A 15,089-nucleotide genomic window follows, 5' to 3' on the forward strand; every position below is an offset into this window, starting at 1 on the left:
TAAAAAGTCAGGAGAACCTCCAGGACCACAGCTAAAAACTGCGCCTACCCGCATGTGCGTTACTGTTTCGGAAAAGCAGCGCACCAGTGCCCTATTACAATCTCGGCAAAACTCTCCTTCAAAGGGTTATCACAACCCAGGTTCAATCCAAAGCCCAACCAATCCAACGTCGTCAGCAAACACGGACCGGGAGCGAGACTCCCCCTCTACAATTCCCAAACTCAATGAAATTACGAAGCTACAACAGTCTAAAGACTCCAAAGAAATCCTTCATCATTCAGAAACGACACTCCATAATTTAACATTCATCCTGGAATACTCATCAAAGGGGCTTCAGGACTTCTTAAACCGAGGCAACCTGCTAAAATTATTCCAGGAAATAGAGGAGTTAAATGAGATAACATCACAGGACCTCCTAACCGTTGAATTCAAAAGAATCCCCCATCATACAGAATCTGAAGTCACTGTCACAACGTGGGCTTCAAAACCCATCGTTGACAAGATATTCTCCTCAAAAGATCACTTTGAAACATGGGGAATCTCGCTTTTAAGAAACACAAGCCCAAGATACCCATTTCCGTTACAAAAAATCACCCACAACGAATCAAAGGGTAATGGGAAAAAACGTCCTCCGTTCTCCTGTCTATTAGGAGCACGTGCTACCTCTCCAGCCGCGGTAAGCATAGCGGAAGGTGTAAACTTGACAGATTACAACCAACCAACTAGGCAGCACGGTCGGGACACTACAGACTGGTCCTGGGTCCCAAGGTTCCTGTGTAAAAAGGGTCCCTAACATGGAGAAACATTTCTCATAATCTCCTTGTAGGAGGGAGTAAACGCAGAGTGCTAAAACAATCTCAACAAAAATCGCAGTATGCACATGGAACGTACATGGATTCCACGAAATGGAGCTGGACCATGAAACCCAATTCTTTTTTTCCAACCAAGACATAATCCTGATTCAGGAGACATGGAAATTAGCACCAAGTGTAATACCAGGCTTTAAGACCCACCACATTCCTGCAGAAAGACACTCAAACTTTGGGCACCCCCGGATTGGTCTATCAACTCGTATCACTCAAAAATTTGACTGGTCTTCAGAAGCACTGGATGTAGGACTCAACTGGGTACAAGTGACCAGAATCACTGAATCTATGTCAGCTGGGCCCAAACAATGGCAAATCATAATCCTCAACGTCTATATCCACCCGGATCGGAAGTTACAACAAGAAAAACTAAGGTGCCTGACGTCGCTGATTAAAATGATGCAAAAAACCTACCTAGGATGTCCACTATTAATCTCAGGGGACTTCAACTGTGATCTTATTGGAAAGCAGAGGACAAAAGGAATCATGCGACAGCCCAAAGGAGGCTTCAGGTTAGCCTTCGATCCAAAAGTCCTGGGTCTGACGGTTTTGAATGGCAACACGACGGGGGATAGGCCGGCAGGTATTACGTACCTGAGCGGAAGGGCCCACTCAACAATAGACTACACAATAGTAAGTGACGACTTAATTCCAGACATTCAGACCTTCAAAATCGTCCAACGGCCAGAAAGCGACCACTTCCCCCAAATAACTTCCCTAAATACTGCGCCCAACGTGGCACCGAAAATATCAAGTCTGCTGCACCAAGCCGCTAAATTCAATTTAAAGAAATAAAAATGGCGAGGAGAAATGCTGGAAAAAATCCAGCTCGCCGCAATTGCTCGAAAATCTGAGTTAGGGCTGCAAAAAAAGGAGGACCTGGTAAAAAATTGGGAGCTATTGGTCCTGGACCTTCTTCATAAATTTCCAGCAACTTCAGGCATACTGAGTAAGTCTACCCCTAAAAAGGAGCCCTGGTTTACCAACGAATTAAGAATAAAAAAAAAAGGAGGGTAGCAAACGCTGTTCGTCAGCTTGCTCGGAAAAAAAAACTGGGGCTACAAACTGATAAAGGGGATCTAACAGAAGCCAGAAGTACATATAGGAAGTCACTAAACATCGCAAAATCTGCCTACAAGGAGAAGCTATGGAACAGATTGCTAAGTGCAGGAAAACACCCCAACAGTCGTGAATTTTGGGGCATCATTAATGACCTAAATAAAGGACAAAAACTCTACCAGGAAGCGGGAGTAGGAGCCGACTCTTGGTCTCAACACGTGCAATCCCTTTACAGTATAACAACAGCAGGCCCCCCAAATAACACACGGGTAACAAACACAGTAGAGAATGGCCAGTTGGAAATTTACAACCCGGGTAAAGAAGGACCGGTGAAAAAGGATTGCTCAAAAGAGGAGATGATAGTCCCAGAATTGACAACCAGAGGTGAACTCTGTAAAATCATCACAAGGCTAAAGGCTGAAGGAGCACCAGGTCCGAATGGACTGCCCAACGCCATCTTTAAACATGACCTGGAATTTTGGGCAGAAATCCTGATGCCATTGTTTAACCAAATCTATCATGACAAACAGGTACCTGCATCATGGAAGGGAAACGTGATTCATCCAATATTTAAACATGGCGACCATGGCAATCCAACAAATTACAGACTCATATCGCTGATAGACGTTGAAGCAAAGCTCTACGCCTCTTGTATCCTCCTAAAGCTGCAAGACTGGATTGAAGAATCTCACAGAATCCCCTGGTTCCAGACAGGATTTAGGCGGGGTATGGGAACAATCACCAACTTAACTTGCCTGTCACTATTAATGGACAGAACAGCAGTAAAGGGCGCACGATTATACGCCTGTTTTGTTGACATCAAATCTGCCTTCGACAGAGTTAATCGAGAGCGTCTATGGGGCAAATTGCAGCTTTGGGGGACGCCATCAAAATTAATACAGGCAATAAAAGTTTTGCATGAAGATACATGGGCAAAGGTTAAATTGGGAAATGGAGCTTACACAACAAGGAACATACCAACATACCAGGGCCTAAAACAAGGTTGTGTTTTAGCGCCCACCCTTTTTAACCTTTTCCTTTCCGATCTCGCAATAGTGCTGGACACAGATGAAGTGCACCCTCCGTCGTTAGCAAACCGACGAATTCCCTGTCTGCAATACGCAGATGACATAGTCCTGCTGAGTAAAACCCCAGTTGGTCTACAAAGAGCTTTAAACATCTTATCAGTGTACTTAAGACAAGAAGGGCTGGACTTAAACAAAGAAAAAACCAAAGTGGTACGTTTAGTAGACCCAAAAAAACTCAGTTTCACATGGACGTTCAACGGGACGAAGGTGAACGAACAAGGTTCGTATAAATACCTTGGAGTAACAATATCCCAGGGAGCAAAACTAACGGAGCATATAACTGCAATACGCGCAAAAGCCCAAAGTCTAATTTTTGCTTACCGGTTGCTAAAAACAAAAATGAATTGCCCGAACTACAATCACCTCTTGAAGGTCATGTCGGCACAAATTTTACCATCATTATCTTACGGTCTCGTCACCTGGTGCGGCAAGGAAATAGACTTACTAAACGAGCTTCAAACCAAAATCTATAAAGCAGTTTTTAACCTTCCAAAGAGTGCTTCAGCCCCGCAAGTAAAGCTTGAATTCGGTCTGCAAAACCAGAAATATAGGAGCTGAGCGGCTTCATAAAACTGTGTCACAAATTAAGATCTGCAGATCCGGATTCAATGGATTGTCTAAACTGGGAAGCCATAAAAAATCAAGGAGTGAATGGAACCCTGTGCCTGTGGGGAAAACATTTGAAATCCTGCGTAAAAGAGCTGGGGCTGGAAGGAGCGTGGGAATCTGTGACCGATAAAGCAACCATAAGTAGACTAGCCAACAAGGCAGCAAGGACGAAATCTTTCCAAGATGACAAAGCGTTACTTCTCAAGCGGCGACATGGTTGGACCATAATCAACTCCTTCAAAGCCGGACGACCGCACGCATACTCAACCTCTCACTTTAATGTGCACATAAAAAGAGCTTTTGCAGCCTATAGGATGGGTATGCACATTTCGAAAGACTTAGTACCATCCTGGAAAGGTAACCACCAGACTGAGAGTTGTAGACTTTGTGGCTATAAAACAGAATCACTAGCCCACTTTTTGTGCGTCTGTCCGGCTCTACTGGTACAACGTCGAAGTTTATTAAAACAGATCTGCAACGAGTTAAAAATCAGCACCTGCAGGCAAGCAGTAACTTGCTGGCTGGGAGGGAGTTCAATTATTTTGGCATGCCGGGGTATAAAATTCCTGGCAGAAGTGAAAAAACGCCTGAGTCTTGTGGAACAAGGACATGGTGAAATAAGCGGTGTAATAACGCTACTTTGATCCGAATGACTGGTAACCCTTGCACAAACATGTAATAACATTCTGACTTCCTAATGCCGGTGGAAGTTTCCCTGGAAGAAACCCTTTTTAAAACTGTGTTACATCATTTTTAACAAAGGAAGAGCCTAACCTTTCTTAGTAGCATTTTTTTGTATCATAATTAACATGTGGAAATTGTAATGATTTTAATTCATTATGCAATAAACCTTTTTGAAATTTTTTGACATTCTATCATCATGCCTAATAATGGCAAACAACTATTAATAGGATCTTTGCTAAGTCCTTGGCCTTCTTACATATATTTGTTTTCTTCTTAACTTATAAAGCGCAAACAATTGCCCAAAGGTGTCAAGGTAGCAGTTGGTCTTTGGTAGGAAGATGAATCAGGCCCCATCACTCGGTTAAAGAGAAAAAAGCCAAGTTTGTAAGGGTTTTTGAAAAGGAATGTGAGCCTGAAGACTGGAGATGGAATAAGGAAGAGAATTCCAAAGCTTGGATGCGGCCACAGTTAAGTTTTCTGCCTGAGGATCACAGCTATTGGAGGAGGGGAGAAGGCGATGAAGTATATCGTTGGAAATAGTTTTTAAGCTCTCTAGGCCTGAAGTTATGGAGAGCCTTGTGAATGATGCACAGCGCCTTAACAATTATTTGTTTGTTAACAGACAGCCAGTGAAGCTTCCGAATCCCTGCCGAGATTGATTGTAATTTGGGAACATCAAGGATAAGTCTAGCTGCTGTTTTCTGTATCCGCTGCAATTTTCCCAGAACAGTCTTGTTGCTTTCTAGTTACAGAGCATTGCAGTAGTCCAACCTGGAAATAGTCACATGTTTACGTGCCGGAAATGAGTTATATGAAAACATTTTCCTTAGGGACTTCATAATCCAAGAACAGGTCAAAACTATCTGGTTGACCTTGCCGGTCGCGCAATACATTTTTATTGACCAGTACTCCAAGGTTCTTAGCGGAGTCAGTTGGAATGGGTAGAGGCCCCAGGCTGTCACGCTGCCACAAATGGGTCCATTCGGATGGTTGACTGCCAAAGAGCAAGACTTCCGTCTTGTTTCTATTGAGGCTTAGATATTATTTTTCCATTCATGTGGCAGCAGAGTGCATACAATTTTTAAAATTGGTAGTCGTTGCCTCTGTATCCTTAAAGATGGACTCAATACTGTACGTGGGTCCAGGACTACTGGGTGAAGATTTATGCGGTTCTGCGAGATGTCCTTGGGCTGGAGATACTACCGGAGGCCCGTAGGTGCATATTAAACGTTTGGGAACCCACAGATCTTAATGTGTACCGGAAACAATGGGTGACGTTGGCATGTATGGTTGCGAAACGAAACACAGCACAGTTGTGGGGAGCCAATCCACAACTCCTGGTTGTGAAATGGGAGGAGGACTTAGATTGGTGCATGTTCAGGGAGAGGTCGGTCTATGTAGCCAGAGGTTGCCCTGAGAAGTGGGGAAAGGTATGGGAGGCCTGGAACCGACACTGTGGAGATATTTGCACGCCCCTGATACGTCCAGGAGAAGTAGAGGCGTTAGAATCTCCATGATCCATTATATCCATTTTGTATTCAATATTCTGTGCGTATGGAAAGTTATATTGACAAATGTAAAACTGCTGAAGTCACCTGGTGTTTTTCTTTTATTATCATGTTAATAAAAAAATATATATATATTATTTAAAGATGGACTCAATGATTTATGTCATCAGCATAGGACCGCTCTTGGAGCCCAAAGGTTCATAAGAGTTCTGCCAGCGGGGAGACCTACAAGTTGAATAATATAGGGCTCGGAAAGAAGGCCTGAGGACCCCACGTGGCAAAGTTATGGAATCCAAACAAAACTGGTCCTTCATAACGATCTAAGACCTATCATTCGAAAAAGATGCCAAGAGCTTCAGCACAAAGTCTGTGACCCCAAGTTCTCGCATCCGCTCAACAAGCAGGTTCCGGGAGATGGTTGTCAAAGGCTGCGGATAAGTCCAAAAGGATCAAAGCCGCAGCTTGCCCTGTATCCACCATGGAATGGATGTTAGTGACGGCTGATACCAATGCAGTCTCCGTCCCATGGATAATCTTGAATCCAAACTGAGAGACATCCAGCAGGACAAATGTAATAAAACTGTATGGACACCCCGTTGCAACCCTATTTTGAGATATTAATTATTTGTCAACATTGGCTCTGTGCCTAGGCTCTTTGACAATTGTCAATTACAAGGATTTGTGAAATTCCTCTGCCTACTGAAGAAGAACCTGTGGGATACTCAAACCTCCAAGTTTCCTGCTGCGCCCCCTTTTTGTTCATACAAGTGGACAGGGTAAAGTTAAACATTTAGGCATTGTAAGGGGATCTGCTGTGTCTTAGTCGCTTCAAAGCTCTATACTTAAAAAACAAAAAGAAAACATTTGTGTTCTAAATGATATTACTCAGACTATTCTCTGCTTCCTATGCTAAAAGATAGTGGTTGGTGGATAAAGTAATTCAGAAAAAAATTATTCTCTGCCTCGGTATGTAAGATTGCCAAGCAAGCAACTTCACCTATTCTTCTACCTTTAGAAAAGCCAGATGGCTGAAGCATCCTTGGAGGCTTCATTAGAAAACCGTGCTCCAATGTTAGTGTTCTCTCCATTCCAACTTATGGTGATGTGGTGGTTTGAATGTTCCCTTCATTGGCCATATTAAAATTATATATATTTTAAGATTGTTTATATTTATCCACATTCATGATTATGCATCCGATAACGTACACCGCAAAATGGAGAAAGAACATCTCACCCCACCATGCTCTAACTTCTAGTGGCCAATAATCATCTGTGAAACCATGATTCCTTCTTTTAACCTGAGGGTGTAGAAGTTTCAGTTGTTTCTATAGTTTTGAGTTGCATTGGATGACAGCTTGTCATACCTTTTGGGGAAAGAAACTGGAATGCTAGCAAAGATGGCATCATGACTGGATCAGTTTTAAGGTTTGTGGGCTCTTTCATTCTCAGAGTTAAGCATCCATCCATGCAGGTGCACTATTACTCGGATGACTATATAGGTGATTTTCTTGTTGCTTCTTTTAGACTCTATCCGGTGGTGCCGTTGAATACCAGAATTGCTCTTGAGAAAGACATAGTGATAGGCGACTACCACTTCCCCAAAAAGGTAAGCTGTGATTGGTTGACGCAGAAGACTTATTGAATTTTATTTTACTATTGATTAATCTCCATTTCCATAGGTTTTATATGTGAACTCGTAGAAAATGGGTCTGACAAGTTTATTTTGTTGAAGCATTCTTGGCAAATTTTTCTTCTTCTGGAATGACTTTCACCAGGTTAACACCAGGCTGCTAAAAGTGATTCCTAAAAAACCTTTACTTTCTTCATGTTTATATTTCTTTTTGTGGCTTAACACCCACCCCTTTAAATCTGTTTTTGTTTTGTAGACTTTCTTACCTGCCTTTCATTCTCCTTTTACTTCTCCCCCACCCTCTTTACTCCAGTTTGTCTCAGTGTTCTTACTCCCTTCCCACAATACTCCTATTTATTTACAAACCCCTTACTCCTCGCAAAATTCTTCCTGTGTTACATATCCTTTACCCCTTTCTTCTTTACTCCCTTGTTTACAACCCTCTTACTTCCACTTCCCTCTGTACTTAACTTCTTTAACCATTTACTCAGCCTCCTGCTTTACACCCATGTTTTACAAACCCCTTACTCCCACTTCACTGCCTTTTTTCAAACTTGTATTCCACTTCCACAAGCTTTAGTTCTTTCTTTACTCCCCTTTATCAGAAAAATTACTTCCCCTCTTGCTTTACCTCTATTTTTTTCAAACCATTACTCCCACTCCTATATTGCTCCTGTTTTTTAAACTCCTTATTCCTCTTCCCACTCAACTCCCATTCAAACCCCTTACTCCCTTCCGCACTTTACATTTTTAACAAACCCCTTACTTTTCCTCTGTTTGGCTAATTTGCTTTTTAGAATCATTACCCCCTCCTATTTACTTATTTTTTAAATTCGAAAACCACACACTTCCCCTTCTAATTTACTCCCTCTTATTTCTTTTTACAAACACCTTACTTTTTTTAACCCCATAACACTTACTCCCATTTCATTTTACTCCCCATCCCATTATACTCATTTATTTTTGCAATTTCCTTCTGCCCGCTCCAGCTTTATTTCCTTATTTTTCATATACAAACCCCTTCCTCTTCCTCTACGATACCCCTCTCCTGTATACCAATCCATTTCCATTCTAACTTCTCCAACGCGCTGTCCTTTTCTTTCTCTACCTTTACCTTTTCCATAAAAAATATGTTTTCTGTAGAAGGTATTTCGTCATACAAGATTTTCCCTAAAATGCAGTTTTATTCGCCTGTTTTCTTCAAGCGGACTTATTAAATTTAGGAGTTCGTCAAAATGACACAATACCGTTTATTTGTGCCACAGAGGTCTTATGTAGGGCATGGACATCTAGGACCTTTACGTGGATGGAGTCAACATAGAGATAACTGCAGCTGGATTCATATTTTGCTAAGTTCAGAAATCACCTGGGAGCCTCTTATGGACGTGCAGAAATGCTGAACCATGTTATAATTTTTAATCGGTAAATACTGCATAGATTCAAAGTTTTGTTAAGTTTCGTTTTCAAACAAAATTAAATCTAAATATCTCAAAATTCCAGGCTAGAGGATTGATCTTTTATTTTGGTATTCAATGAGTTTTCAATAAGTGCTCGTCCCGTCGATGGTTTGTTTTTAATGTTGTACCCTGGGGGCTGCAGTTCCATGTCAAGGCGATATTCCTGTAGACGGTGGTGCCCGCTTGTGGGACCTGTTGACCTCTGGGTGTCTGCACAGCCTGCTTGGATTATGTAAACCTAAATTAGCGTTAGTGATGTCATCCGCTGTTGAAGAAGCTGAGGATTGGTTGGAGGTCCACGTGACCGCTTTCGATCCCCGGGATATTTTGACCTATGATTAGATGACGTCGTTTTCAAACCCCTGTACATGTTCATAAGATGGAGGGGAAGTTGTCTTTGTGGTCATGCGATGATTTGTCTCAACTGAGAGAGTTAAGCACTTGTTAGTTGAGAGAGCAGATGAGCAGGCAGTGAGAGTGTTCAGTCAGTAAATGGCAAAAAAAAGTCAGAAAGGTCTTAGTCAATGTGTGAATTGGAGACCAAAGGAGGCACTATTTGTACAATCTGTTTTATGTCCTATGGTCCATATAACATTCCTTCCTTTGCATCAGCTAAAGCTAAGTTACTGCAATATTTTTGTATTTCTCTGAAAGCTGGAACACTTGTGGAATTTTCCCCAACTTTTGGGCATTTCCAGCTAAAGAGCTAGACTCCTGGTGTGACTCTCCCTTGTTAGCCACCATGGTGTTGCAGTTGCCAAACTGACCAGCAGGTGATGTTTAGTGGGCCTTAGTGTTGCCTCTCTGCAAGAGGGATCATGCAGTCTTCAAAGATCCGTTGAATATCGGTCCAAGTGGGGCCTACATTGCTCCGCCTGAAGAGTCCCTTCAGAGTTCCGGTAACTTGACTGTGCAGAGGTGTGGTTGACTAAGGGGCGGTTAACATCAATCACTCTCTTTAGCACAGACCCACCTGCAGTTTGCATTCACCTCCCACTGGATCTTTGTAACTTTAGAAAGTAGAGTAATTGCTGCAGTCAGAAGAGGGAGGTTGTATGGATCATTAACCAGCCTCTTATAAATATAAATGTGTAGTTTGTGTGTTGAATCATAAGTTCCAAAACAAATTACTGCTGCTGTTGCTCATAAGTTGGCAAGTGGTCAATATTGTGCGCACCGGAGTCGATTGAAATTGAAATTGAAAGGCTCTTATATAGCGCATGGCTACTCGGAAGCATCCCAGCGTCGATTCCCTGCTTCGGTCCAGGACCCCTGGATTGTACTTGTCCAGAACACAGCAAAGGGCCTGATGGAAAGTTGGGAGGTAGGGGAAAATCCTCTAATTCCTCGGAGCACTAAAAGGAGTTTCCTTCACTATAGGGATAATATGGTATCCACATCACAGAGTGAATTATCTGACAAATCAAACATTTCTTCTGCAGATGTATAAATTATCCATCACCACATAATCAATCAATCAATCAGGGGAAATGTAAGCGCACTACTCACCGTGTGGTTCTCAAGGCACTGGGGTGGGAGGAGGGCTGGGTGGGGGCGAGCAGCAGTTCCGTTCAGACGAAGAGCTAGGTCTTGAGAGTCTTCCTGAGGAGTTCAGGGAGGGGGCGCGTCTGATGTTGATAGAGAGATCGTTCCAGGTCTTGGCCACGACATAGGAGAGGCCCTTCCCCCTATTCTGGCTCTGCGGATGCGCGGGGTTCTGTGAGGCGAGGTTGGCGGAGTGGAGGTTTCTGTTATGTGAGTGGAAGGTGGTTCTCTCGTTGAGGTATCGGGGTCCTGGGTTGTGTGGGTGAGTATCTTGAATGTGACTCTTTTCTCGATGGGAATCCAGTGGAGGTTCCGTAGGTGTTAGCTGATGTGTTTGTGTCGGGGGATGGTGAGGATGAGTTTGGCTGCCCTGTTCTGTATCATATGGAGCTTGCGGAGTAGGGACTTGTTGATGCCGGCGTAGAGGGCGTTTCCGCAGTATAGTCTGCATGTTATGAGTGTATGAGTAAACGATTTCCTTGACTCGGGGGGCGGAGGGGGTCCATTTAAAGGTCTTTCGGAGGATGTAGAGGGTGTTGAAGCAGCTTGAGACAACGTTTTTGGCCTGCTTGTTCTTAGAGAGGGAGGAGTTGAGTACCATGCAAATTTTTCTGGCATGGTCCATGGGGCTTAGGGGGCTGCCGAGGGCGGTGGGCCACCAAGCGGTATCCCATGCTGACGGGGGGGTTCCGAGTATGAGGACTTCCGTCTTCTCTACGTTGAGATTCAGTAGCTGTTGTTCATCCAGGATGTGACGTCCTGCATCCCTTCTTGGAAGTTGAGCCTGGTGGTGGTGGGGTCCTTGGTGGGAGAGAGGACTGTAAATTAATCCCAATGCAGACTTTCCTCACTAATCTATGTTCCGTGATACAGTGCAGTCAGAGGCACCCTCATCTACAGACCCCCGGGACCACGCACACAAGTCAGCGAAGACATCGTTTACTTCATCAGCCCGCAAGCCCTCCCCTCCGCTGACTACATCCTCCTCCGGGACCTCAACTTCCACCTGGAGAACAACAACGACCGCAACACCACCACCCTGCTGGACAACCTCGCCAACCTCGGTCTCAAGCAGCTGGTGACCACCCCCACCCACCACGCCGGACACTCACTCGACCCGTGTTCTCATCCAGCAAGGACATCACCTTCAGCCACGCCACCGGACTCCACTGGACGGACCACAGCTGCGTCCACTTCAGCTTCAGAAGGACCACGATCCACCAGCAACAGGTTGCATGCAGAAGCTGGAACAAGATCACAGCCGACCAGCTCGCGACTTCCCTGAGCAAGAACCCTCCCACCAGAGCAACGAACCCAAGCCAGGCGGCCACCAACCTCGCGAAGTGGATCAGCAACTGCGCAGACGACCTCGCCCCTCTGAAGACCCCGCCTAGCAGACCCGGCAGCAAGAAAGCCCCATGGTTCACCGACGAACTCAAGAGCTCCAAGAAGAACTGCCGAGCCCTCGAGAAAGCCTGGCGCAGAGACCCAACACCGAACAACATGACTGGCCTCAAGCTCGCCACCCGAAAACACCACCAACTGATCCACGCCACCAAGAAAACTGCATGCAAGGAACGACTGGACAACAACGCACACAACAGCAAGGAACTCTTCAACATCGTTAAAGAGCTCTCCAACCCCAACGCCGGAAACAACAACATCACCCCTTCACAAGACCTCTGCAATTCCCTCGCCTCCTACTTCCACAACAAGATCGCGGACATACACAACAGCTTCAGCACTCAACCGACGCACGCCATGACTTAACCACCGCCCCCCACCACCACCCTCCGCGCCTGGTCCCCGATCAGCACCGAAGACACCGTCCGCACGATGAACTCCATCCACTCCGGATCTCCGACCGACCCCTGCCCTCACCACGTCTTCAACAAGGCCGACTCTGTCATCGCACCCACCTGCGGGATATCATCAACACCTCCTTCGACACCGCTACCTTCCCGGAGAGCTGGAAGCACGCCGAACTCAGCGCTCTACTAAAGAAGCCATCAGCCGACCCCACCGACCTCAGGACCCACGCCCCATCTCGCTGCTCCCGTTTCCTGCAAAAGTCATCGAGAAGACCATCAACAAGCAGCTGGCCGCCTTCCTCGAGACGAACGGATCCCTCGACCTCTCGCAGTCTGGCTTCCGGGCACACCACAGCACCGAGACCGCCCTGATCGCAGCCATCGATGACATCCGAGCCCTGCTCGACAATGGAGAAACAGCGTCCCTCATCCTCCTAGACTTCTTTGCGGCCTTCGACACTGTCTGCCACCGTACCCTAGTGCAGCGCCTCAGCAACGTTGGAATCCAGGTGAAGGCACTGGAATGGATCATCTCGTTCCTCGCCGGAAGGACACAGAGTCCGCCTCCCCCCGTTCAGATCAGAAGCCACCGAAGTCATCTGCGGCGTTCCTCGAGGCTCCTCGCTCAGCCCAACCCTCTTCAACATCTACATGAGCCCCCTCGCAGCCACTGCACGCCAACACAACCTCAACATCATCTCCTATGCCGACGACACCCAGCTGATCCTCTCCCTCACCAACGACCCTGCCACCGCCAGAGCCAACCTACACGAAGGGATGACAGACGTAGCCAAGTGGATGATGAACAGCTGCCTGAAACTGAACTCGGACAAGACGGAAGTCCTCATCCTGGGATCTTCACCCTCCGCCTGGGACGACTCCTGGTGGCCCCCCGCCCTGGGTAGCGCACCCAAACCAACAGACCACGCACGCAACCTGGGCTTCATCCTGGACTCCTCCCTCTCCATGACCAGACAAGTCAACGCCGTCTCCTCGTCGTGCTTCAACATCCTGTGCATGCTACGTAAGATCTTCCGGTGGATCCCCACAGAGACCAGGAAGACGGTCACCCAGGCCCTCGTCACCAGCCGTCTGGACTACGGCAACTCCCTCTACGCCGGAACCACCGCCAAACTCCAGAAGAGGCTCCAGCTGATTCAGAACGCCTCAGCACGACTCATCCTGGACATCCCCCGTCAAAGCCACATCCCCGGACACCTGAGAGATCTGCACTGGCTCCCGGTCAACAAGAGAACCACCTTCCGTCTCCTCACCCACGCACACAAAGCCCTACACAACCAAGGCCCAGGATATCTCAACAGCCACCTCAACTTCTACGCTCCCACACGCCAGCTTCGATCGACCGGCCACGCCCTCGCCGCCGTCCCCCGCATCCGAAGAGCCACCACAGGAGGAATGTCCTTCTCCTACCTGGCCGCCAAGACTTGGAACTCCCTCCTGTCCCACCTCCGCCTGACCCAGGACCACCTTGCCTTCAGGAAGCAGCTCAAGACCTGGCTGTTCGAGCAGTAGCGGACCCCCACTCCCCTAGCGCCTTGAGACCCTCCGGGTGAGTAGTGCGCTATATAAATGCTTTGATTGATTGATTGATTATCCTCGGAGCAGGCCTGTATATGTTCTATAACTAGGAATTCTAAACTGGGCGCTTTACACCCCCTGTACTTCTACTGCCAGAACATGCATTCAGGCAAAGCGCCCAGTTTAGAATTCCTAGTTATAGAACATATACAGGCCTGCTCCGAGGATAATCAATCAATCAATCAAAGCATTTATATATATATATACCCTGTACTTCTACTGCCAGAACATGCATTCAGGCAAAGCGCCCAGTTTAGAATTCCTAGTTATAGAACATATACATATATATATATATCCCCGCTACCTCTCGCCCGGAGCCCAGTCCTGGATAGCGCAGGAAGAAGAGAGGAGACCTCAGGTGCAGGTGAGCAGTGTATCTTTATTTTCTCGAGGAGACGGCACACCTCAGTGTATATATATATATATATCATAAATACCATGACCAAAGACGAGAAAAGCGGCACACCGATTGAATCCACAGTGTTTTATTCGTGAAGAACAATGCGTTTCAGACGGACCAGCCTTTGTCAAGTTAACATAACTAACTCAGAATTCCAAATCAATATGTATTGCATCATCAATGGACTTAAAGTTTTCTCTTCATCAGAAAAAAAGAACTGTGTACATATAAATATTCTTAATGAGAATTCATTTTTTTATATAAACGTAGTTTATAGGTTTTTGTTCAAAACATACAGAAATCGTTACACAATAGCTGCCATCATGTCTACGCAAGAGTCAAGCAAAAGAAAACCCCCAACCGTGAAGCATACAGGAGCTATCTGTCAAACCCGGGCCGCATATTATGCAGCTGAGTTTTCCAACAGCCCCAACCCCTCTAAGTTGATCTTTAAGGTACTTAAGGATCTGATGGGGAAACGGGCCACCTCGCAAGAAATCTGTACAGACTCGCACTGTGAAAGCCTAGCATCCTTTTTCGTCGAGAAAGTACAGAAAATCTACCGAGGCTTTGCACCAGCTGCCCCCGGGGATGCTCCTAGCGACGTAGAAGTCTTGGTGTCGGAAACCCTGTCAACCCTGCCGACTATGTCGAATGAGGTATTTGACACCCTAAGCCTCAAAATCAAATCGGGCTCTCCCTTAGACCCTCTGAAGCCAGAACTTTTCGCCTCCCTCCCGCCCCTCTGTCGTGAGCCTATACTGGAGCTTATTAATCTCTCCCTCAGCGAGGGTGTAGTTCCGTTATCCTGGAAGCAGGCTGTGGTCAAGCCC

At 46.0% G+C, this 15,089-nt stretch overlaps 1 protein-coding gene across 1 annotated transcript in view; it reads left to right on the forward strand.

Annotated features, from left to right (window-relative positions):
• LOC147729552 (sterol 26-hydroxylase, mitochondrial-like) overlaps positions 1-15,089 on the forward strand; it is a 154,967-nt gene that overhangs the window by 99,519 nt on the left and 40,359 nt on the right. The window contains exon 8 of the mRNA XM_086954447.1: positions 7,339-7,420. Coding sequence (XP_086810573.1) covers positions 7,339-7,420 — 82 coding nt within the window. The remainder of the gene's footprint in view (positions 1-7,338; positions 7,421-15,089) is intronic.

This window comes from Lissotriton vulgaris, chromosome 2_1 (genome assembly GCF_964263255.1).
Source record: "Lissotriton vulgaris chromosome 2_1, aLisVul1.2, whole genome shotgun sequence".
NCBI lineage: Eukaryota > Metazoa > Chordata > Amphibia > Caudata > Salamandridae > Lissotriton > Lissotriton vulgaris.